Genomic DNA, 24243 nt, shown 5'->3' with positions numbered 1-24243 from the left:
CCTTGCGCGTCCAAATATTTATCCTGAATTTACCCGCCCCCCCCCCCCCCCCCCCCCCCCCCCCCCCCCCCCCCCCCCATCCACCACCCCCCCTGGTCTGACATCAGTGGAGAGATACCAGCCTCCCCACATCCACACCCCCCTGGTCTGACATCAGTGGAGAGATACCAGCCTCCCCACATCCCACCCCCCCTGGTCTGACATCAGTGGAGAGATACCAGCCTCCCCACATCCACACCCCCCTGGTCTGACATCAGTGGAGAGATACCTGCCTCCCCCACATCCACACCCCCCTGGTCTGACATCAGTGGAGAGATACCAGCCTCCCCACATCCACAACCCCCCTGGTCTGACATCAGTGCAGAGATACCAGCCTCCCCACATCCACACCCCCCTGGTCTGACATCAGTGAGAGATACCAGCCTCCCCACATCCACACCCCCCTGGTCTGACATCAGTGGAGAGATACCAGCCTCCCCACATTCACACCCCCCTGGTCTGACATCAGTGGAGAGATCCCTGTCTATTTGCACGTCCCCTTACTACACTGACTCCTGTAAACGGATGTTTATTGATTCCACTTACTCCCCTGCATTCCCCATCTTTCTGTTTTTCTAAACATAATTAAAGATCTTCGCCACCTCCCAAACATATATTCATGTTGTTCTCGTAGCCTATGTAATCTACTTCAAATACATTACTGTATCCCCCCTGTCCTTTTAATTGAACCCGTTTAAAAGCATTATTAGCATTTAAATCTCTCCCTTACTGTTTCTCACTCCCCCCCCTCTCTCTCTCACCCCCCCCCTCTCTCTCTCTCCTTTCTCTCTCTCCTCTCAGACTCTACATGTCTCTGTCGCTAAGGCAACCAATGCCTTTTCCCCACTTGCGCTCTATAACTCCTCTCTCCTCTCTGTCTCTCTCATTCCCTCTACTCAGCCAGAGGTAGGCATGTTAACTGATAGCTGTCTGAGTGACTGACTGACTGTGTGAGGCTATGGTCTGTCTTCGTGCCTGTGTGCGAGTGGACGTCTGTGGCGTTTTGACATTTGACTCGGACAAGAAGTCGCACCCTATCCAGCTGTAAGTGTCCGTGCATGTGTGTGATGAATGTTGCCGTGCACAGGTGTGCATGTGTTTGAGTGTGCGTGCGGCGCACTTTGCACGCTCGTGAAATAACGACGCGTCCGTTTCTGTAGCCAGAGGCGCGTGTGTTTGTGTGTGTGAGAGTGTGTATGAGTGTGTGTGAGAGAGAGGGTTTCCCCTTCCGCTGCGTTCGTATATTGGTCTGTTTACATTCTCTGCATCAGTCCGAAAGAAGTCTCTTTGGCTCAGTCTCTTTTTCTCCCTCGCACTCTCTCTCTCTCTCTTCTGCTCACTCTTTCATTTTCTCCTCTTTTTCGGTGTTGTCTATGCAGAGAGAGATGACCGGAAGAGAGGGGTCCCTGTGAACAGAACGAAGCGATGGAGAGATGGTGAGATGAAGAGCATGCATGCGCTCAGGCTGACCGAGGGTGCCTGTGTGACAGGCACAATGTGAGGACCGTGCGTGCTAACACGAGGCGTCTGGTTAGGAGATTCACTTCAACTCTTTTTTTTTCCCACTCTGCTCCCTTTCGACTTTCTCTCACTCTCCCCGTCTCCCTCCATCCCTCTCTTTCTCTCTCTTTCTCTCAGCTCCATCTCTCCTGTCACACGACTGACCGCCCTCAGTTGCTTCTCATTACTCCTGGTTGCCGCGACGATACCGCCCTCCACCTGTAACCGAGACGACGGCGAAAGCGAGGGGCAGGTGGAGGCCCCTCTCGGCCCCGCTGTCCGTCACCCGCCCAGGCCACGCCCACGCCTCTCTGGGCGGTGGACTGGGGCCCGACGCATCCCCTGGAGGACGAGACGCATCACTTCCTGTCCAGCCAGGAAACCGACCACCAAGTGGGCCACAACGTCAGCCGAGACTTGGTCGCATCATCAGGGTGCGCCGGGCAGCACCGAGCCCCAGGAGTCTCTGCTGGAAGCCAGGGACGCGAGGGAGAGGAGGACGGAGAGAAGGAGGCGGAAGGAAAGGCAACCGGAGGAAGGGTGGGCACCGTCTCAAGTCGCCGCTTTTCAAATAGAGAGAGGGGAGATGAAGGGTGGTCTGGAGCGGAGACATTTGTGAACAAATACATCGAGTACTCAGGGGGAATTATCTATCATCTGGGAGATGACAGCGCCCCACTGGGCCTCGTACTGTGTGTGTGTGTGTGTGTGTGTGTTTTTGTGGCTGAGAATGCCTAATAGGGTTCTCATCTCCCCTACTGGGGAAATGATATCATGCTATTAAGTGCTGAATGGATGACGTCATGGGATTGGTCTCTGGGGCCAACTTCACAATTCTACTTTATGTCAAAAAAGAGCTTATTGACTTCCCTAAAACTCATTAGCACTGACAGCAGGGGTAACATCACAAGGATATGAGAGGTGTAAGGTGACGCCCTGTAAGGTAACAGCTGTGTATGTGTGTGTGTGCTTGCATGTGCGTGCCTGTGCATCTGTGTGTGTGTGGTGTGTGTGTGTGTGTGTGCGTGCATGCGTGTGTGTTTGTGTGTTTGTGTGTGTGTGTGTGTGTGTTTGATTCCAGTGGACCCTCAGTTCTACGTCACAGTGACCATCTCTTCCCTGCTCATCCTGACAGCAGTCATCATAACAGCCAAACTCTGGTAGGAAATTGTCATATACTCTACTTTCTGTTCTCTCTTCTTCCTGTCAACTTCCTGTCAACTTCCTGTCAACTTTCAGGCATCCTTCTGTCAGTCTCTCCGCACGACATCTCTCGGATAAAGTAACATTCAACTCCAGCGTATACCAGGGTATCCAAGAGTTTCCAATTCAATTTAGCCAATTCAGCAGTTGAGTTTAACTGACAGAGCAAAAAGCCTTCACCTAAATATTTTTATAAAAGCTATTGACTTAGGACAACCAAATCGATTTTTTTTCATTTTAGATACAGAATTGATGTAATTGAAATACAAAGCAAAACTGGCACATCTCTAAACCCGGCAGTTTTTTGGGAAGCCTCAACTTTTATTTAAAACCTTTAACCCTTGTGTTATCTTCGGGTCATTCTGACCCATCAGTCATTGTATTGCGACAACTTTACCGCATACAAAAACAAGTGAAGCTTTTTCTTTTAACTGTCGGGCTGTCCTCAGGACCCCCCACATTGCGAAGGTTAAAACTTTTAACTGTCGGGCTGTCTCAGACCCCCCACATTGCGAAGGTTAAAAGAAAATAATTTGTATTTGTTTTTGTATTGGGTAAAATTGTCTAAATACAACGATGGTTCGTTATGAACCTTTGGGTCATGTGACCCGAAGGCAGCACGAGGGTTAACCCATGGTCTGGGGGGTTCCCGTAGGTAGACCTCACATGTACAGTGCATCACCGTGGTCATACTGGACTTATTCCACCCTGTCCTTGTCCTGCTCAGGGCACCCTCTGCTAACACACTACCCCCCCCCCCCCCCACACACACACACACACACACGCACACACACATCTCTGCTCCAGACCCACTCTTTTCCAAAGTCTCTTGCATGGATTCATATTGCCACACCCTCAATATTTATCTCGCTCCCTCCTTGCTTTACTTCCTTAATGTTTTCTTTTTTTCTGTCACTGTTCATGTACTCTCTCTCTCTCTCTCTCTCTCTCTCTCTCTCTCTCTCTCTCTCTCTCTCTCTGTCTCTGTCTGAATTGGGGAGTCCTATCCTTGTTGCCTTTGGCTTTCATTTAGCTTCCTCACCTCTCTAATACTGCAGTCTTAGTGATCACAGCCCGGTCTTATCTCCTGGCCCAGTCTCCTATCTCTACCGGCCCGGTGCCGTCTACATTTACATTTATTCATTTTTTAGAGACAAGAACCACAGATAATCCTTCCACTCACTGGGTGCTGATACACGATAAGCCCCCTGCCAGCCCTCCCCTCATCCTATCTGTCATCTCTCTCTACTCTATCTCTCTCATCTCTCTCCCCCATCTCTCATCTCTCTCATCCAGCATATTCTCTCTCTCTCTCTCTCTCTCTCTCTCTCTCTCTCTCTCTCTCTCTCTCTCTCTACTCTATCTCTCTCATCTCTCTCCCCCATCTCTCATCTCTCTCATCCAGCCTATTCTCTCTCTCTCTCTCTCTCTCTCTCTCTCTCTCTCTCTCTCTCTCTCTCTCTCTCTCTACTCTATCTCTCTCATCTCTCTCCCCCATCTCTCATCTCTCTCATCCAGCCTATTCTCTCTCTCTCTCTCTCTCTCTCTCTCTCTCTCTCTCTCTACTCTATCTCTCTCATCTCTCTCCCCCATCTCTCATCTCTCTCATCCAGCCTATTCTCTCTCTCTCTCTCTCTCTCTCTCTCTCTCTCTACTCTATCTCACTCATCTCTCTCCCCCATCTCTCATCTCTCTCATCCAGCATATTCTCTCTCTCTCTCTCTCTCTCTCTCTCTCTCTCTCTCTCTCTCTCTCTCTCTCTCTCTCTCTCTCTCTTTCTCTCTCTCTTTCTCTCACTGCCTGACTGCCTCAGAGACCTGTGCTAAGTGTTGCTGCGTTTTGCTAACTTAATTAACCCTCTAACCGGGTTCTGTGTAAACCCACAGTGACGGATCTCAAATTGACTTTACAGTATGTACACACCCAGTGTTGCAGGGTCTCGCTGCAGCAGCACTCTCGGGCTGTGATAGGCTTCAGTTGCCATGGTCCCAGTGGTGTGTAGTTGTAAATATCACTAGGTGTTTAATTGGGGGAGTTGACTAGAATGCAATATGGATTGTAGAGTGAGAAAGCAGGATACCTCATGAATGTGATGGATGACATAAAATGAAAAATCAATCTTTGCGATTCTGATCACAAGAAGAGCGACAACAGCAGTCGGTGTGTGTGTTAGTGTGTGTGTTTGTGTGTGCCTATGGCAGTGAAATGACTAGGGTGTGTGTGTGTAAGTGCTCTTAAGAGTTCTGTGCCCGTGACTCCTGAGCTTGTGCCATCATCATAACTCACAGCAAACTTCCATTATTATAATTTATACCATCCATGGATCATGCTCTCTCGCTATGTCTCTCTGTCTCTCTCTGTCTTTCTCTCTCACATTTACATTTACATTTAGTCATTTAGCAGACGCTCTTATCCAGAGCGACTTACAGTAAGTACAGGGACATTCCCCCGAGGCAAGTAGGGTGAAGTGCCTTGCCCAAGGACACAACGTCAGTTGTCTTGACCGGGAATCGAACTGGCAACCTTTGAATTACTAGCCCGATTCCCTCACCGCTCAGCCACCTGACTCCCCTCTGTCTCTCTCTCTCTCTGTCTCTCTCTCTCTCTGTCTCTCTGTCTCTCTCTTTGTCTCTCTCTGTCTCTCTCTTTGTCTCTCTCTCTGTCTCTCTCTTTCTCTGTCTCTCTGTCTCTGTCTCTCACCCCATCCCCCCTCTGTCTGTGTCTCACTCTCGTTCCCACCCTCCCTTATTTGCTTTTCCCCTTCTTCACACTTTCACCTTATTTCTCTCTTTGCAGCCCTCTCTCTTTCTCTCTCCTCTGACACTGCATTAATGAGTCAAATGAGTGCATTAGCTCCCTCTCACAGTGGCAGGGTAATGTGTTCTCCGAGTCTAAATGGCTCTGCGATGCCATTCCCTCTTTCTCTCTCTCCTTGCCCTTTCTCCCCCTCCATCCTTTCTCTCCACACTCCTTCTCTTTCTCCTTCTTGCTCACTCGCTCACTCACTCGCTCTTCCCTCCTCAGTTACGACCGCAGCTGTTCCCAGCACCCACCCCCGCTTTCCCGTGGCGTGGCCCCCCCCCTCTCGCTCGCCCTCCCTCGCTCCCTCGCCATGGAGGACAGCCGGCAGACGCTGCACAGCACCCCCTCCTTTACCGACAGGGAGAGGTAATGAGATGCCTCACCAGCTCACCAGAGTGTGTGTGTTCGAATTGATTTTGTGTTTATGTTTGTGTGTGTATTTATGGGTGCCGTGTGTGTAGTAGCTTGTGCCTGCGCGTGTGTTAGCTCTCCTTGTCTCTCTAAGTATATATGTGTCTAATTGGCAAGTAGTGCCATTCTCTGTGGAGAGCACAGGCCCGGAGTGATAAGACGTATGTGCGTTTCAGAACTTCCTCTCAAGATGAGTCATGAGGTTTCGTAAGCAGCAGAAGCACAATCCATGAAATGATGCTTTTATGGGAGGGGGATTTAAAGTTAATCTCAATCAGGATAATTGGGCTCCAGTCCAATTCCCCTCGTTTCCCTCTCTCCTCCCCCCCGTCAAGTTCTCCTCCTCCTCTCCGTTCCACTTTCCCTCTCTCCTTCTACTCTAGTTTTCCGCCTCCTTACTTTTCCCAACCCACTTCCCTCGCTTGCCCCTCTCTCTCGTCTTCCTAGTCTCCTTCCACTCCAACGCCCCCGGCCCCCGGCCCCCCCCCCCGCCCCCCTGCCCTCTTTCGTTGACTTTGTTGAGACTAGATCTGAGACGGTTGTTTCATCTCGCTTTCAGTTGATGTGTGTGCCTTCTGCCTTTAACCGCTGCCTTTCTCTCTCCACCCTCCTCCCGATTCTTCTTCGCTCTATCTCTTTCACTCTCTTTCTTTCTCCCTAAGGATACCTGTGGTGAATCTTTAAGGCGTCTCTTTCCGATTTGATACACATTTCCATGGGACATGAAGAAGAACATCTACGCCACCTGAGGGTGTGCCCACGGCACTCAATGATTTCTCTCAGACTGTGAAATGAAATCAGGACTCTCCATATCCGTGATTGCCAAAACTCCACAGTTCCCCCAAGGTCCAGAAAACACAATCTCTTCCTGCTGACCTTGTCTCTACTCCCTCACCTCGCCTCGTGTCTCCTTCCTCTTTTCCTCTGCCTCCTCTGTGCTTTGGTGTAAATCTTCCCATTTTATATGCCTCTGTGTCACTGTGGACTGTTGTGGTTTATATTCCCCTGTACCGCCTCTAGCCATGGTTAACAGCCTGCGCTTTACCTGCCATGACTAATTTGCAAGCAAAAACCCTGTTAGGCACCCACAGAACATCCCCCACCCGCCAACCACCACCTACCACCAACTCCCTCGAAAATGCCAGAACTGAGCATTAACTGTTGTGATGGTACTACACACAGCAGCCCTATGCGTAGCTATTACCTTCAGTAGTCTTTGAGCGGTTGAACCTCTTCTTTCACGACGAAACGGTCGAGGGAGTTTATACGCTGTAGCTTTGTTTTTCCTCCTCACTGTAAGTGGTGATAACCAGTTGCATTGTTTCCCAACAGGGGGTGGGGGGCAATGGTGGCAGGGGGGGGGGGGGGTGGGGGGGGGGTTGGGGGAGGGTTGGGATTCAAGATGGTTTGCTGTGTTGTAGCCAGAAGCCAACGTGTTTACAGGGACACATTCTAAACACGGCTGCTTAGCCCCCCAGCTCTGCCGCTCGCAATGCAAATAACGTAGCTTCCGCCCTGCAATCTTCCAGTGCTTGTTCTTCCATCCCAAAATTATACCAACGATTTGTTTCTTTAATTATCGGCCTGCTTTTCATCTCACTTTGTCGTGCCTTTGTAAGCGTGTTTTTGTTCAGTTCTCATTGGGGTACGGATTGTGCAGAGGTGTACCAAGCATAGAGAATAATACATTGAAAGCGTGTGGGTGTACACTCAGAGAAAAGTGTATATTTGGGTGATTTCTAATTGAAATGTCAGTGTGCTGAGGCTTGATTATTATTCTTTGTATAGTTCTGCGGTTGTCGTTTTACCATTTTGGTTTATATTCAAGGGTTCTTCAGCTGTTCCAATTTCCAAATGTTCCAGTTTGCGTAGTTTATCGAGCTAAACATTTTAACTTCTTTTACCAGGTTTTGGGGAAAAGACCCTCTGAGATTCCACACCTAGTGCTGTGACATCATAATCTGTGACCTGTGTATTACAACCGTCCAGTAATGTGTGGTTGACAGTTGCATTCCTGTAGATGTGTGGTTCTGTTATAAGATGGAAGCTCAATAAAAGACACTGGTGTTTTACCTCTGTGAGTGGCTGGACCTTTCTGTCCGTAGCAGGACCCCTAGTCGAATACAGGTCCAGATTATAGCTGGACAAAGTGGGACAGAGGTGGATTATAAAGGTACAAAGGAAGCATCTCAATAGTCTTTTATCAGCTTTCTCTCCTGGTACGGCCTGCACTCCACAGATATGCTCCGGAAGCGTCTCAATAGTGTTTTATCAGCTTTCTCTCCTGGCACAGCCTGCACTCCACAGATATGCTCAGACAGGGAAGATCAAAGCTACAGCATGCAGCCTCCAAAGGATTTGGATTCCTCTGTCCGGTCCTTCACACAGCTGCCTGTACAGGAGAAAACAGGGTAGGATACAGGACATGAGGGAGCGATGTTAGCTCATTGAGATTCACCCCCAGTCAGCTGTTGGTGTTCCTTCACTCCAGGCATTTTACTGATCATTCAAAGTAATTGATTGTCTGAAGTCCACTCTGAAGATTTAACGGCCGGCTAGTTATGAGACTCCAACCGTCGTATGACGCAGACCCATCAGCAACAACACACACATGGATGCGTGCAAAGTCGTCCAGCCGCTAAAGTAGAATATCCATGTTGACACCCACACACACACACACACACACACACACTAGGTGTACAGCTGCTAGAATTCACAGTGCTCCATCTGCTAAGAACAGAACAAACTGTGAAACACTAAAGCTCAATCACACTGACTGAAATTAACACCGCTATTAATAGAGGGAGCGAAAGAGAGGGGAGAGGCAGAGGCAGAGAGGGGGATGAGGAGAGAAGGGGTGGGGTGGAAACAGGGTTAAAAAAAATAGGATCATAATTTCCTTGTCTCCATCCTTCTATTTCTCTCGGTGGGTGCAGAGAGACTTAATTGCTCCCATTAACGTCATGCAGAACAAAGGCAGTGGTTTTGGAGAAAACAGAGGAAGGAAAGAGGCGAGAGAGCGAATAAAGAGTTAAAGCCGAGAGAATGAAAAAAAAGGGGGAAAGATGGAGAATAAGAGATGGACAGGACGAGCGTGAAAAAGGAGACATTTCCAGCATGTGACGTGACAGCAGGCAGGCGATCCTGACAGGCGCTTTCGATGCTGAAATGGAAGCTTCCGGTTATCAAATATGAATGCCTCTCCAATGCGTGTGTGTGTGTGTGTAACCATGTCGGCTGAACACAGGGGAAGTCTCAGTTCTTCTTTTGGGAGATGCCCTAATTAATGGCTTGACCTCTTAACTGATAACCCCCTTCTGTGAGTTAACATTTAGTAATGCGCCCTCAAGAGATGCACTTTGAAGTGCACTTAGGAGGCAGGAAGTGACAGAGACATTAATGAGGAAGTCAAGATTATTATTACATTATTAGCACAAGGGGGTCTTTTATTCCTGATTTTATGTTTAAACATAAATGCTCAGAAGAAAAACAAACAAATAACCCCCCAAAAAACAAAATAATATTGTTTAAAACAATACACACACTCACACACATCAAATACACTTATTCGGATTCACTGCATGTTGCTAAATGTCTAGACTGGCTAGAGCAACTCTGCATGGGGCAGAGTGTGTGTGTGTGTGTGTCTGTCTGTCTGTCTTTGAGTCTGTCCGTGTGTGTGTTTGAGAGAGGTGTGTTTGTGTATATACACAGTGCAGATAGTCTGTCTGGTTGAGTACAACTGCCGGCTATCAGGTCTGTCACACTCCTGGTGCTCTGCCTGACTCACTGAAACCTGTGTGTGTGTGTGTGTGTGTGTATGTGTGTATGTGTGTATGTGTGTATGTGTGTGTGTGTGTGTGTGTGTGTGTAGTGAGATGAGAACTCTCACGTGAGACTGAATTTGTTGTGCCTAGTGCAACTCTGTCTGTTGTTGTGCGTATCTGTGTGTGTGCGGTGGTCACAAAATCATTGCTGAGTTTGTGTGTGTGTGTGTCAGTGAGTCGAGGTGTCCGTGGGTGGTGGTTCAGCGAGGGTCTCGTCGGGCCCTCGCTCTGCCTGAGCCCCTGTCTTCAGTTAGACTTGGACCAGATCTTCCCGCTCCCGCGAAGCCTGACCAAAACACAAATCACCACAGCATCGTCATCGTCAGACAAGACAACTCATCGTCATTGTACAACAGAATGAACGCTGACTGCACGTTTTATGACTCAGCCCGATGCGTCAGTTGAGTGAGTGTTTGTGTTGCCAGGTCTGCGGTCCAGGACGACGATTTCTCCTCATCTACTCTACACCACCTTCTTACAAAATCAAGTGCCGCGTCGAGTTTGATACAATTGTCCCAGTGCTTTCCTGGGCTGTCAAGGTGCCAAAACATGAAGTAAACAGTGATCATTCCTTATTTAGCAGGAACAGCAAGCCTGGCAGAGATGAGGCTTGTGAGGAGCAAGCCATCCTTTCAGGAAGAAAGCACCTAGAGGGTTTGTAGATTCGGTGGCATTTTCCCAAAGCAGAGAGCCTCTGGTAGACGGGTCAGGAGCAGTACAGGAACACTACCCCTCGGGTAGTTAAGACTTCTGCATGCGCAAGCACGTCCAGGAGCAAAAGGAGCATGCACACACACACATACACTGCTAATGCACACACACACACACACACACACACACACACACTGGCAGCTGGCTTTTTAATTGATGTTGATGGGGGGGGGGGAATTAAACTGAAAATACATAAATGAGAAAATAAACTAGAATAATACTGATTATAACTGTTACTGACACTGGACTTCAGCGTTGGCCAACACTTTAATTAAAAGGCAGAGTTAATTATCAGCCAGGTGTGAATCTGAGCTGGGAAAAGCTTTGAGAATGTTGTATGTGATATCTATGCATAAAAAGAACCTGACAAATTTACCCTGTGAACAAAGATGCAAGCTTAACCCTTGTGTTATCTTCGGGTCATTCTGACCCATCAGTCATTGTAACCCACCGTTGTATTGCGACAACTTTACCACATACAAAAACAAAGTGAAGCATTTTCTTTTAACCGTTGGGCTCTCTCAGACCCCCCACATTGCAAAGGTTAAAAGAAAAAAAAAAAAAAAGTTTTTGTATTGGGTAAAATTGGGTAAACACAACGATGGTTCGTTATGAACCTTTGGGTCATGTGACGCGAAGGCAGCACGAGGGTTAAAGGCAAGGTAGGCACGTGTTGCGAACCTTGCAATTTCGGCTTGAGTTTGAAAGGACTGAAACCAAAATGTCCCACCCCCTCCCTTCAAAGCTACTCGACATGACAGGATGAGGATGATGGTCAAAAAAATGGTCAAATCTTTCTTGCAGGATAAAAAGTATTTATTAGCGGAAAAACGTCGAGGGTGAAGCAGTTGACACGAGAAGCGTCGTCCAACTTACCCTTTCACCTTTGAACTTTTCTTGCCTGGTTGCCGTGGTTCTTGGGAGGAGGCGGGGTCTCTGGGTTCGGCTGGCTGATCAGCATCCTGATTGGATGCAGCTCCTGCGGGGGCGGGGCCGGACGAGGGGGAGGCGGAGCTGGTCTTTAATGTTTTCTGCAGGTTTGACACCTGAGGGAAGGAGGGAGAGAGACAAGCTGCTTTACACGTCAAACTGAAGACGATTGAAATGCCATCTTTGGTTGCAGGCCTGGAAGACAGAGCCAGTCCTGAACAATGCTGTTAGGCTGTCGGATAAAAGAACACTACAAGAACATTCCGGAAGGTAAAGAAAAGAAAAATTCTTACTGACCTCTGTTTCCACCTGAACTTTGACTTTTAGCTGGCTCTCTCTGTACTGGTTGGCTCTGGTAACTTGCTCCTCAATCCCACAAAGGACTGCTTCACACCCCGAACACCTGAGGGAGGGAGGGAGACAGGGAGGGAGGGGGGGAGGTAGGGAGACAGGGAGGGAGGGGGGAGGTAGGGAGACAGGGAGGGAGACAGGGAGGGAGGGGGGAGGGAGACAGGGAGGGGGGAGAGAGGGAGACAGGGAGGGAGGGAGGGAGACAACAACAAAAAAACACTGTCAACCACTGAAGACAAAACCCCCCGTTCCAGATATCCACCTCCACACGCATGGACCCACCACTCCTGCAGCGTGTTGGCGATGTTGGGCAGCTCGTTGGGCCCCAGGTCTCGGCCCACGCTGCAGTCAACCTCCACCTGCTGGTTCCTCTGGTCCAGCTTCCCCTGGATGATGTCACAGTAGACGGCCTCGATCAGCAGGTCCTCCAGCTCACGCACGTTCTTCAGCTCCAGCTGCTGGAGTAGGAGGGAGTAGGGCAGGCACTGGGGCGAGCACAGAAGGAATAGAGAATGGAGTCATGATTTTTTCATCTATATATATATATATACATACACACAGTACTATGTAAGTCTTCTTAGGTATGAGTACTCTTATTTTTTTTGTAAAGCAAAACTGCTTTGAGAAATAATGAATGGAAGAGACAAGCACTTTTATACTGCTGCACAGTTAAAGACCAAAAAAAAAAAAGATATTCAAGATTATATTAATCTAAAAGATCTTGGGTCCCTAAGACTTTTGCACAGTACTGTATATCTCTCATTTTCTCAGTGCCACATTAGACAGAAATGCCAAGACAGAGACAGGGACGGAGGGCAGGGAAACTCAGATCCACTTCACTTGGCCGGAATAAAATCCAAAAGCGGTTACTCTGAAATTGCTCATGAAGCTCAAATGTCATGGAGAGTTTTGTGTTAAACAAGCCTTTATTGGACAATTAGTAAATGTAGGGGAAACTTCCATGCAGGAAAAGCTTCAAATCAGCGTCCTCTGAATTATGAGTGGAAGGAAGAGAATGGGAAAGAAGAGAGGGTAAGGATGGGTGGGGTGGGGAAGGGGGGGTGGGGAGGGGGTAAGGATGGGTGGGGTGGGGGTAAGGATGGGTCGGGTGGGGAGGGGGTAAGGATGGGTGGGGAGGGGGTAAGGATGGGTGGGGTGGGGGTAAGGATGGGTGGGGTGGGGGAGGGGGGGAGAAGAGAATGAGAGAAGGTGGATGAGGAAGGGGGGGAGGACAGAAGAAGAGAGTAATGAATAAATCAATTATTTACAGGGTCTATAGAGAAGGAAGGGGGGGTGAGGAAATAGAACAAGTGAGAAAGGGGAGAGCGACTGAGAGGATTAGAAGAATGAATAGCGGAGAGAGAGAGAGAGGCACAGAAAAATAAAGAAAGTGAGTTTAGAAAGCAGGACATAGGAGAGAGAGAGACGACACGATAATAAAACAGTATTTCTGTCTCAAAACGATCCGATTCTCTTCCGCCTCCTCTCCACTCCACCTGTTATAAATATAACCACTAGTGAAGATTGCCGACAGACTCTCACAAAGTCAAGTGTTTTATCTTAAGACGTTCCTCTTTTGTCTTGTTAATGTTTCTTTCTGTTTCAAGGCAGGGTTGTCTCAAGAGCCAGACTGCTAAAATCATTAACATCAGAGGCGATTCTGCTGCTTGTTTCGGGCACAACTTTCTGAGCGCCGCCTTCAGAAGCAGCGTTTCAGTACTGAAGACGTGTATAAAAGTACTGTGAGGCTTCAAAGTATTGCGCCGTAACATTAAAACATGTCCTAGAACAGTACCTTGAGATTGGATGCCAGCGTAATGATGGAAAGGTGACGGAGCTTGTTCCTCTGTGCGGGGGTCAACTCCGGGAGAGACGCTGCCCTTTCTAGGGGTGAGAGGGAGAGAAAAAGAGAGAGAGAGAGATGAAGGGCCGGAGAAAAACAGAGCAACCGGGAAGGGAGGAATAAACAAAAGAACGGTCCAACGGAGAGAGAGAGAGGGGGAAAAAAATGAACACAGTCAGAGTGAGAAATCAAGAGTGTGAGAGGGGAGACAGAGACAGACAGAGAGAGAGAGAGAGAGAGAGAGAGAGAGAGAGAGAGAGAGAGAGAGAGGGGCGGGGAGGTTGAGTTAAAGCCACGACTCGGCCACGGCGACAGGGGACCTGTCGTGTAGAGCTGCTTGTTTGTGGAGGGAGGAGAGGGGAGCAGGGAGGCAGGGCTGCATTGCTTCTCTCCCTGGGGGATGCACCTCAAACACTTTTCCCGGAGGAAACTGTGACAGCTCCTCTCAGAATGTCACCACACACTTCTACCACCATGCTAAGACAAAAATATTCCATTGAGTTTTGCACTGCCAGGAAGAATAAGAAATCCTATATTTCTGACTTCTGCTCCTGTTGCTGGCCTTAAGCTAGACTTATTGGCCAGGGACATTGCTGGCGAACTACATTATGGCTCTCTCCGATCTCCGAGCACCTTCGACATAGGATTTCGCATCGGTAGGCCTCACACCCCTTTCCAATTCCCTCAACGTTCAGGGGTCTGAGCAAAGGCTTTCCCCTCGGAGGGTTAACCGAACCTGAGCGAGCAGAGCAGTTAATGACTCCTTGCCGGCTCTCCGGGCAGGGACAGGGACGAGCCGGCAGAGAGAAATACTGCACATAATAAAACGACTTTGGCGTGTCAGGGGCGCATTATTTATTTACTTGGTGCTACCGCCATCACCCCTCCCACCATACCTTTGTAGTCGCAGTAGGTTCCATAGGCGAAGAGGCTGAGGAGCTGGTAGACCGGTGCGTGTGGTCCCGTCTCCAGCTGAGGGGAGGGGGGGGGGGGCGATGTGAAGGGCGGGGAGCCGAATGGAGCGATGAATAGAGAAGTAATGAATGACTTTTTGACAGAATAGAGCAGTGATGTAGTCAGTGTTTTATCTCTGAGCTGCAGGGTTAGCTTGGAATGTGTGTGTGCGTGTGTTTCTGTGTGTGCGAATTCTAAATTAAGCTTAGAATAATGAAATTCCTATTCTGAGTTTGAATTAATATTACAAGATGTAGCCAAGTCATTTCCAGATCAAGCTCCGCCTACTAGTAATAAGACCCTTGACCATCACTGAGAACAAGAAAATAAGAAAACATTTAATGTATATCAAGGTTTGTACTCTTTGCCGGTGATAAAGTCACCATTTCAAATGATGCTATACTTTTGACAGGTGGAACACGTTTTGCAAATATTTTTTTTTAATAACAATTTTCAGTTTCAATTATCCCGACAGTACGCTGCTTCGAAAAATATTGCCTTGAATTAAATTCCTAATCCTGCATACATTTAATTGTGAACCCTCAGGGTGTATTTTACAATTAAATACATCCCAAATCAAATGCCGATTTAACACCCAAGACTGTTAGAGTGTGTGTGTGTGTGTGTGTGTGTGTGTGTGTGTGTGTGTGTGTGTGTGTGTGTGTGTGTGTGTACCTCTCTGACGTTGGGTAGCTCGAGGATGTCAGAGAACACGTAGAGGCCTGGCGTCTCGAGCAGAGAGCTGACAGCCTGGGCCAACGCAGAACCAGACAGGGACAACAGCTGTTCCACCTCCATCTGACACAATCAGAGACAGGCATCAGAGACAGGCAAGGCAGCGGGCAAAGGGAATGATCCCAAAAAATGATCAAGGGAGGTAGCTAAAAGTTGACCGCTGTTGTTAGGACTTTCGAATGATGAAATCTTATCAGCTACTCTGAGAGGTTCATGGCATGATTATGCATTCATATGGCTCTGTCGACCAAAACAATTCTATGAAGAGCACTTGTGGCAGGGCTCCAAAAGAGTAATTTCATTTTCCGTCTTCATCATAAACTAACGAGCACTAAGAAACCTTCCTGTGGCTCACAGCTTATCTAAAGCATGGGCTTCCGCCCATCATGAAAGTGAACTTGAAACTGAACAATAAAATCATGTTTAACTCTTAGAAGAGGTAGCTTATGGTTTACTGTCGAAGCACAGCAATTGACGTCAAAATGATTTTAAACTCACCAACTATGTAGAGGGGATAGCTACCACGGCTATCTAGGTGCAATTACATGATAGCTAGTATTTGCTACAGAGTATAGTTCCTAAATGTGGGCCTATTTGCTGTCTAGATATCAACTGTTTTCTAAATAGTTCGTTGCTACAAGCTATGTAGTTATCAAAGTAACTACTTGTAATTTGGTAACTTGTAAACTAAGTACCTAGCTCTAAGTGTCACTTGATTGTATCCAAATAACTAGCTAGATAGCCTAGCTGAGTAACTAAAGTCTTGCTACAGGTTTAGCTAACGACGTTTGCTCAGAACGGAAGCTAGCAGCTAATTGAGCGAGGCTTCCTGCAAGCGGTAGGCCTCTTCACATTTTACTAGTATTAACAGACTCTTATCTCAGATCAGATTAACATGATCGAAGGAGCAGTTTTCCGTTATTAGAAAAACGTATGAATTGATTTGAGCGAAATACAAATGGTAAAGAAATACCTTGTTTTGATGCACTGAAGTCGAGACACTGTGTACAAAATTGCTCACAATTCCGCTGTCATCCCACGTTTGACAACAAAGCAACGTCGTTTCTCATTGGGCGACACTTGAACAGGAGGAGGGGTGCACACACAAGAGAGAAAACAGTGCCACCCAACGGTAAAAATGTGAATGAAAACGAAATGCTGTAACTAATTTGATTACTTTGAGTTTTACACACACACACATTGTATGCCACACAGACCAAACTGTATGTTAAATATCCGTTTTGTAAAAAGTCCCACGGGGATCATGTGTGATTGCAAAATGTGTATCCTTAGTTTAACAATGTGCTACATTGCGTTCATTATTCATCGACATGATAAAACACGAGTCAGAGAGAACCATGAGGTTAAACCATTGACTGTAAAAACAGGCACTTTTATTAAAATTCAACAATAAGTAACAATTAATTTCAAGAGCTGGTATAGGCCTACCTGCGCAGAAAATCAGTAAGGATCTCAAATTCAAATACTCCAAGCAAGCAAATTCGACTAAATAAAAACAATCAAATTCAAATGTACAGCAATTGTTCAGCAAACTACACTGTTGAAGATCATGTGTGTATACAAATATTTATGGTGTATTTGTATCTTTGGTAACATTTTGTAAATCACTCAGGAATTGACTGCCCTTGAATCTGCCAATCAATTCACACATTTAGTAATGTTATGCTAATTACAGTTTTTCTCAATTGCTAAGACACATTTCTTGAATGTGTACTGTGTTTTCTCCAAACTCTAAACACACATCTTCATACTTACACTGTTTTGGCCAAACCCTTGGCTTTTGACCCAAAATCAAACACAGTAGTCAAAAACCATATTATCTGTCGTATAAACCTAACTTTGCATTCAAAATACACACAAAGCCCTCAAATAAATTCAACCTTCTGAATACCTTTTAGACACTGCTGGGAGGAATTGAAAACACAATTATAAAAAGCTTTTCAAGAACCATTGACTATAACGTGTCCCTGAATTTTAGATATGTTCCACCTCATGAGTTTGACATGATGTCATAAAACTCACAATTACTGCAATTGTCCTTCTTACAGGCTGTTTATTTTCTATTTACATTATACAGCAATTGCATTTTGAGCTATTGTTACTGTAGTGGTCACAGTATACAAATAGTAGTACTGTTAGTCAACAACACAAATGTATTGCTGTAAATTGTAATTTGGGGAACAAAGGCTAAGAAAACAAGGAAATAAACAAATAATTTTTACCTGGGTAACAGAGCTTGAGTACAGTACTGTTCATTCTGGGTCAGCATTCTATCTCTGACCAGGGTCAGGCCAGAGATTTTCCTCAACATCACAGGCAATGTTTTCCTCTAGCCAAACAGCAGGGAAAATGCCCCTGAATGCCTGAGCCATCCATGACAAGACTCAAGAGCAATGTCCCCACAAACTTCTTCCATGGCTTGGAGAAGGTTGTTCTGTCATAGGGATTTCTGTCATAGTGTGGCATGGATCTCATTTGAGATTGTTGTTCTTCTTCCTCTTCCTCTGCCTCTTCCTCTTCCTTGTCCACCTCCTCTCATTTGGACAATTATTCCTTTTCTTCTGATATTTGCATCCATGATTTCAAAGTACAGATGAGCTTACCTTTGTATTCATTCCAAACCCCTGATTGCTTGTTGAGTATATTTGCTTGTTAGTGCTTACACATGGATAATTGGTTGTTAAGGGTGTTTGAATTGCGCTGTTTTGGGTTTACTTATCAAATGGCAATGTTTTCTGAATGACATAATGGTGATAATTGTGTCTTAAGGTAAGAGGTGTGTTTAGATTTTTGCAAAGAAGTGTGAATGAACCTGAGAAATGTGTCAAAAAGGGTAAATTGTGTTTAAAGACTGGGGTACATGGTCTTTCTGCTGGGATTTGGCAAAATGGTTTTGTGGGGATGGCTTACACATACCATTTTTGTGTGTTAGCAATCGAGAAAAACTGTAATTACAGTCAATTAACAGATTCCAAGCTTCGGATTCCAGAACAGTTTGATCAGGTTAGCAGTGATTCAGTTGAGCTGGATGGCGTCCATCTGACAAATGTATTTGTAGATGTTTTCACATTGTACATCAGACCAGGTCAGTGAAAAGCTGTCCAGGACAACACAGTCCTCCCCTTCTAACCCTCCAGACTGGTGGTTATTTGGCTCTGAATCCCATTCATCCCAATATCTGAGACAGAGAGAGAGAGAGAGAGAGAGAGAGGGAGAGAGAGAGGGAGAGAGAGAGAGAGAGAGGGAGAGAGAGAGAGAGAGAGAGAGAGAGAGAGAGAGAGAGAGAGAGAGAGAGAGAGAGAGAGGGAGAGAGAGAGAGAGAGAGAGAGAGAGAGAGAGAGAGAGAGAGAGAGGGAGAAAGAGAGAGGGAGGGAGGGAGGGAGGGAGAGAGAAATAGCAAGAGGGGGAGAGAGAAAGAATGGATAACAGTTACTGTATATGATTACATTGTTTATATTATTATTTAAATGATATGATTATTGTATGATAGGCTAATGTTTTTTTGCTCTAACGGGTGAATCCAAGTATTCTTTGGGGGGGGGGACATACTTATTTTGGAGGGTTGTGTTGTCCACCCATCTCCAGTCCCCCTCTTTCTCCAAGTCTGATAGGCCGATCCAAAAGTGGTAGTCAGACCCACCAATCCTCCTCGCCTCTTTTTCCAGTGCGTCCTAAAGGATACATACCTTATACATACCTTATACCTTATACTGTAACTGAAATACAGGCAGAGGCAAACACATACACACATACTTACATGTTGTTCTTTGCTGTGCAGGATAGTCAGATGGCTTCCCATAGTTGTGCAACTTTGGCTGCTACTCAACCAGTCCAGCTTTTTATCACTAAACTTGTAGCATTTGTCTGGTAAATGTATCCATCCTTCAGGGCACTCTCTACACTTCTTCACTGTTCTCATAGAGAAAAACAATGTAAAGGGTGGAGGTGATAGTTAATCTGAAAATGAGTCATGGGAACTAAAGTGAAAGTGACATGTCTAAATCTAGACCTATTGTGGATAGGTCTGTTCTGACCTGTCTTGGAGCAGCTTTGTCCCAGCATGGTGTATTCCTCACAGAGACTGATATACCGGCTCTGTACAGAGTTCAACCTCAGCGTCATGGCTGTAGTCTCTTGAGGAACGCTGGCTGAGTGCCTGGTGAAAACTGAACAGAAGAAAAACTGAAGAGAAGCTGTGCACGGGGTAAATAAACCTGACATTGCGCAAGAGGAGATTTAGGAGATGTTAAACGAGGACAAACTGGTGTTTGTTTTAGGGTTAGGGAACACGATCAGCATGTTCTCATCAAACACCAGGAGTCCTGTGAGGCCTGACATTTCACAGTAATGGAGATTAACGGCCATTAGTGACATTGTTTCAATGGGAGAGAGAAGAAGAGTGATCAAGCAGGAGAGGAGTAGGAGAAATTGACACAGACAGACACAGACACAGATAGACAGACAGGCACAGATAGACATAGACAGACACAGACACAGACACAGACAGACACAGACACAGATAGACACACAGACACACAGACAGACACAGACACAGATACAGATACAGACAACTCAGACAAACACAGACAGACACAGACACAGACACAGACAGACAGGTATGAAGTGGCACTGCACATTGTTTGATCGACATCATCATGAAGAGGGAGAGGAGGATGGAAAGTAAACAGACTAACATATAAGCAGTAGTATTGTCATGTACTTACGAAGCACGCTCAGTACAATGTTGGCACAGACAGAGGCCAGGAGGCCAATGAGCACAAATAGTGCAGTCTCCCTCCGTAAACACTCGGACCCCCTTTTCAGTCCCTGTGTACCTGAGTGGATTGATAATTACTCAGGTCAAATAATCAATTTACAAAGAAACGTAAAAGTTGTATTTGGTGTGTCAAAAAATGTGTCAAATTACAGCAATTTACAGTTTCTGTGGGATAGGTGCCACAGGCAGAGACAGAGGAATTGACTATAAATCACATCGATTTTTCCTTCAAAATAACATGTCCTTAAAAGCAGGTCAAACATTCTTCATGGCTGAACACACAAACACACACATACTTACTGTTGTTGGGGTACAAAATAGGTCTGTTACCTCTGGAGGACAAGTCTTCAGTAAACTCCTGCAGACTGGAGTAGTCCTCCGCGTTTTCCATAATTGCAAATCTTCGCCCCCAAAAAATAATTGACTAAATCTTCACAGCTTAGGCTATTGAGTTGATGGTTTAGTATTGGATCGAGATACTTGTCTTTCGGTGTGTTTGCCGCACCCGTTGCATTCAGCTCTGAGTTATTCCAGGATCCTTGTTGAGGCTTTATGCTCTGGAAGCTCCCTTAGTATTGCACAAAATGGGAAGTTTCAAACTTGCTAAATACTTTTCATGCTCTGTTTCACTTTCCCTTATTTTACTCTCTTTCTCTGGCGTTCACTGTGTGTTTGGAAATGGTACTGATCTGATAGTATGAGGAGGAGGTGCATGTGTGTGTGTGTGTGTGTGTGTGTGTGTGTGCAAGCAGGGGAAACACAGCATGACTCTGGGAAACATGACTCAGGAAAATGCAATCCATTTCAACACTACTCTCTACAACAACAAGTTGAATTCTGGCAGGAACACTATTTGGATGCTGTTAGTGTGTGATTAACAAAACATATGGGAACACTGATGGTCTGACTGTTCCAGGTGGGTGGGGGCGGGTCATTGTGAGTGTGTGTCTCTGTGTGATGCAGTTCCTCGTGGAGTAGAAGACTTAAGTCAAGCTGTAGAAGGTTCCAGCACAAAGTGACCTGAAAACTCAGTCATGGTTTCTTGGTAGTTCTGAAGTGCGATCAAACTGTGATCAAACTGCCAGATCATGCTTAGGATTAGAGAGAAGACTCTGATCCTTCAGCCATAAGTAAATAATGATCAAACGTAACATCTCCCCTACAATCCCAATATAACAGACAGTGGTGCAATATTATGACATTCAATCCAAGTTTAGTTATATCGGTCCATGCCCTGTGCCCAATAACTAGAATCAAATCAAATGTTTTCTTTATTTGCTCACACAGTTTCCCATTCCAGCCTCCTGTCTCTGATCCAGTATGTTTCTGAAATCTGTACTTTCCATTCCCCTCACTACACAAACACACTCTGAGCTGAATAATTCCGCCTAGCAACACCAGACCTTGCCGACTTGTCCTGGAGCCTCGGATGCTTCACATCTGTCAGATGGCGTCCATCCAAGCCCATGGAACCAAGCTGTTCCCAGCACCACACAGCTTCCCATTCCAGCCTCCTGTCTCTGATCCAGTATGTTTCTGAAATCTGTACTTTCCATTCCCCTCACTACACATCACTCTGAGCATTGTGCACAGATACCTGGACTTCAAGGTAAACATTCTGTAAGCTGGAGAGCAAAGTAGTCTCACAGTGTGGATGTTTTAAAAAAGCTTGACAGAAAAGTGAGTAAGAGTGGGAGGCTGGCGTGGTGATGAGGCTGGTGTGGTGGTGATGAGGCTGGTGTGGTGGTGATGAGGCTGGTGTGGTGGTGATGAGGCTGGTGTGGTGGTGATGAGGCGGGTGTGGTGATCATTTGTTTTCTCATTTGAGGTCATGAAGGCACAGTCGGTAATATGTTCTTCACGTGTTTATTTTATGTGGCAAAATATAAAGAAATGTAATAGGGTATATAAGTTCTATACGGATACACTGATATGTACATATACATCCTTGGAGATGTATGTATATGTATATATACGCTGCGGTAACCGTGGAGCTCACAGGCTTTGACCCGGCCAGGGAGCGGGAATGTGGGATACTTCCCCTTGATCACCTGACCCCAGGCTCCAGGGTTGGATCACCTGACCCCAGGCTCCAGGGTTGGATCACCTGACCCCAGGCTCCAGGGTTGATCACCTGACCCCAGGCTCCAGGGTTGGATCACCTGACCCCAGGCTCCAGGGTTGATCACCTGACCCCAGGCTCCAGGGTTGATCACCTGACCCCAGCCTCCAGGGTTGATCACCTGACCCCAGCCTCCAGGGTTGATCACCTGACCCCAGGCTCCAGGGTTGGATCACCTGACCCCAGGCTCCAGGGTTGATCACCTGACCCCAGGCTCCAGGGTTGGATCACCTGACCCCAGGCTCCAGGGTTGCCACAACACATATACTTCTATGAATATAAGGTAAAAAGCACAAGAACATTGTTTTTTGTGTGTCTTTTTGGCATTATTCAAAGCCAGAGGGAAAAACTGTGTTAAAAATGGATGGGTTTTGCAACTCAGCAGGCTACCATTTTAATTTATGATTAAATTAAAGCTTGTAGCATAAAACCCTTGGTAATCCCTGTGAAAACACCACGAAGACTGCAAAATGAAATTACATGCAATTCAATAAAATCAGTAGAACAAGAATATATACAAACTGTATGTCCAGTTGATTTAGATAGTATGCTTTCGTGAATAATTCATCCCCAAACATCCATATCTGTTCTATTTTCTCTCTCTCTCTTTCATTAAAAACGTATTTCACACGTGTAGACCTGATGGCAATGTCTTCCTGAGTTTGTGAGCAATTGTTCCTTTGTGGTGGTGTTCTAGAATCTCTGTTAGACGCTTTAGGTCCTGTAGAATCCCTTGGGCTTCGGCCTGTATCAGGATCAAAACAGTTTTAGTCAGCAGAGCAAGACAGAAATCCCTTCCACTTTCCTCCCCAGGGGGCGCTTTGGAGCCAGTGGCAAAAATAAAAATAAAAACAGTGATTGAAAAATTGCATAAAAATTCAGGCTAACTTGTTTAATTATTCATTTTGTTTTAAGGGACTGAAATCATGAAAAGATGTTCTGTTCTGATCCAGTCTTCTGACGTCAATATCTAAGTACTTACATGAAATCCACTAAAGTCAACATTTGAAATTAAGAATGTTTCAACGGTTTTGCTGGAGAAGGAGCCAGCCTTGTCTTTGGACTAAACCTAATCATATGAGGGAGTCAGGTGGCTGAGCGGTTAGGGTATCGGGCTAGTAATCAGAAGGTTGCCGGTTCGATTCCCGGCCGTGCAAAATTACGTTGTGTCCTTGGGCAAGGCACTTCACCCTACTGGCCTCGAGGGGAATGTCCCTGTACTTACTGTAAGTCGCTCTGGATAAGGCAACACAAGGGAACTAGATTGTGTGGCTTTATTGAGACAGAAGGCTGACCTATGTAGGACAGACTACATGTACATATTTCAATAACCGCATCACCTTCAAGGTCATTGGACAGCTTTAAAGCAAGAAATGACTACTCACTCTTTGCAGCGGCAGAATTTGTGCTTCCTTCGCCTTGGCATTGTCCCTCGCTAGAGACCGACACACACACACACACCAACAAACACATTTATGTGTACAGTAAATATACTGTATGTGTATACATGTGTATATAAATAAAGACAGAAAGAAAGATGAACATTTTTCATGAGTCAAATATATCTGACAACTTTACCTGTTGCCGCCGCCGAAACAGGATGACGGTGAGGATGAGGAGGAGGATGAAGATGACAGTGGCAGCACAGATCGTCACCAGCAGCCACACGTCCATGGGGGCTCGCTCTGTCACCAACAGACAATCATCATCATCATCACACAACACACACTAACATGATGCGTCAGCCTACATGAGGCCTCAGCCTACATGAGGCCTCAGCCTACATGAGGCCTCAGCCTACATGAGGCCTCAACACATTTACTACCACACAGCACCACGCCCAGGCCGCATGGAGACCGTGAAACACAATAACGCGGTTCTCTCTCCTTCCCCTTCCACTTCCTGAGCTCACCGATCTTCAGCGTGATCTCTGCTGTCGTCAGCTTCTCCTCCTTCCTCCACAGCTCGCACTTCCATCTGCCGCGGTCGCCACTGCCCACTTCCTGGATGGTGAGGT

The 24243-nt window shown here is 46.4% G+C and overlaps 4 protein-coding genes across 6 annotated transcripts in view; 1 reads left to right on the top strand and 3 right to left on the bottom strand.

Moving 5' to 3' along the window:
• Nucleotides 1–1764: 1764 nt before the first annotated feature.
• pianp (PILR alpha associated neural protein) lies at nucleotides 1765–7276 on the top strand (the record flags this gene model as incomplete). Its single annotated transcript, XM_067238806.1, is given in 5 exon segments — nucleotides 1765–1929; nucleotides 1931–2046; nucleotides 2619–2699; nucleotides 5767–5910; nucleotides 6618–7276. Coding segments are annotated over 5 exon segments (528 nt in total), but the record flags the coding sequence as incomplete, so codon positions are not given.
• A 2094-nt stretch (nucleotides 7277–9370) lies between these two features.
• cops7a (COP9 constitutive photomorphogenic homolog subunit 7A) lies at nucleotides 9371–16340 on the bottom strand. The gene is made up of 8 exons (XM_067238150.1): nucleotides 16280–16340; nucleotides 15247–15369; nucleotides 14514–14589; nucleotides 13570–13658; nucleotides 12057–12259; nucleotides 11721–11826; nucleotides 11370–11539; nucleotides 9371–10068 (listed from the first exon to the last, which is right to left on the bottom strand). Exons 2-8 carry the CDS (start codon nucleotides 15367–15369, stop codon nucleotides 10029–10031), a joined length of 807 nt encoding a protein of 268 aa, XP_067094251.1. The 5' UTR covers nucleotides 16280–16340; the 3' UTR covers nucleotides 9371–10028.
• Nucleotides 16341–16671: 331 nt separating this feature from the next.
• cldc1 (C-type lectin domain containing 1) lies at nucleotides 16672–20731 on the bottom strand. 2 transcript variants are annotated; one of them, XM_067237714.1, is made up of 7 exons: nucleotides 20405–20731; nucleotides 20052–20162; nucleotides 19362–19493; nucleotides 19085–19236; nucleotides 18877–18998; nucleotides 18278–18505; nucleotides 16672–16999 (listed from the first exon to the last, which is right to left on the bottom strand). In XM_067237714.1, exons 1-6 carry the CDS (start codon nucleotides 20493–20495, stop codon nucleotides 18343–18345), a joined length of 771 nt encoding a protein of 256 aa, XP_067093815.1. In that variant the 5' UTR covers nucleotides 20496–20731; the 3' UTR covers nucleotides 16672–16999; nucleotides 18278–18342. The 2 variants fall into 2 exon arrangements, with proteins under 2 accessions (XP_067093815.1, XP_067093816.1); XM_067237715.1 differs by having other exon boundaries at nucleotides 20435–20730.
• Nucleotides 20732–21969: 1238 nt separating this feature from the next.
• The window catches only part of cd4-1 (CD4-1 molecule), a 6263-nt gene continuing 3989 nt past the window's right edge, over nucleotides 21970–24243 (bottom strand). The window contains exons 7-11 of one of the 2 annotated variants that reach the window (XR_010876752.1): nucleotides 24139–24243; nucleotides 23805–23911; nucleotides 23612–23661; nucleotides 22458–22971; nucleotides 21970–22155 (exon numbers count right to left, since the gene is read on the bottom strand). The exon at nucleotides 24139–24243 is cut by the window's right edge and continues 165 nt beyond it. Coding sequence is in view for 1 of the 2 variants with exons in the window: in XM_067237993.1 (XP_067094094.1) it covers nucleotides 22941–22971; nucleotides 23612–23661; nucleotides 23805–23911; nucleotides 24139–24243 (293 nt within the window). In the remaining variant the exon portion in view is untranslated. Of the gene's footprint in view, nucleotides 22156–22381; nucleotides 22972–23611; nucleotides 23662–23804; nucleotides 23912–24138 lie in introns of those variants that run through there. The other variant, XM_067237993.1, reaches the window with a different exon arrangement.

The sequence above is a fragment of the Osmerus mordax genome, chromosome 6 (genome assembly GCF_038355195.1).
Source record: "Osmerus mordax isolate fOsmMor3 chromosome 6, fOsmMor3.pri, whole genome shotgun sequence".
In the NCBI taxonomy this organism is placed as follows: Eukaryota; Metazoa; Chordata; class Actinopteri; order Osmeriformes; family Osmeridae; genus Osmerus; species Osmerus mordax.
The sequence above is the reverse complement of the archived record's forward strand: the minus strand, read 5'-3'. Positions and strand labels throughout refer to the sequence as shown.

Coding starts and splice junctions, on each gene's coding strand:
- cldc1 (XM_067237714.1), bottom strand. CDS start 20,495: ATGGAAAACGCGGAGGACTACTCCAGTCTGCAGGAGTTTACTGAAGAC. Junction 19,237..19,361: donor ACAAAGCTGCTCCAAGACAG/GTCAGAACAGAC, acceptor CTATGAGAACAG/TGAAGAAGTGTAGAGAGTGC. Junction 18,506..18,876: donor AACACAACCCTCCAAAATAA/GTATGTCCCCCC, acceptor TCTCTGTCTCAG/ATATTGGGATGAATGGGATT.
- cops7a (XM_067238150.1), bottom strand. CDS start 15,369: ATGGAGGTGGAACAGCTGTTGTCCCTGTCTGGTTCTGCGTTGGCCCAG. Junction 13,659..14,513: donor AACCTACTGCGACTACAAAG/GTATGGTGGGAG, acceptor TCTCACCCCTAG/AAAGGGCAGCGTCTCTCCCG. Junction 10,069..11,369: donor AAAAGTTCAAAGGTGAAAGG/GTAAGTTGGACG, acceptor TGTTTTGGTCAG/GCTTCGCGGGAGCGGGAAGA.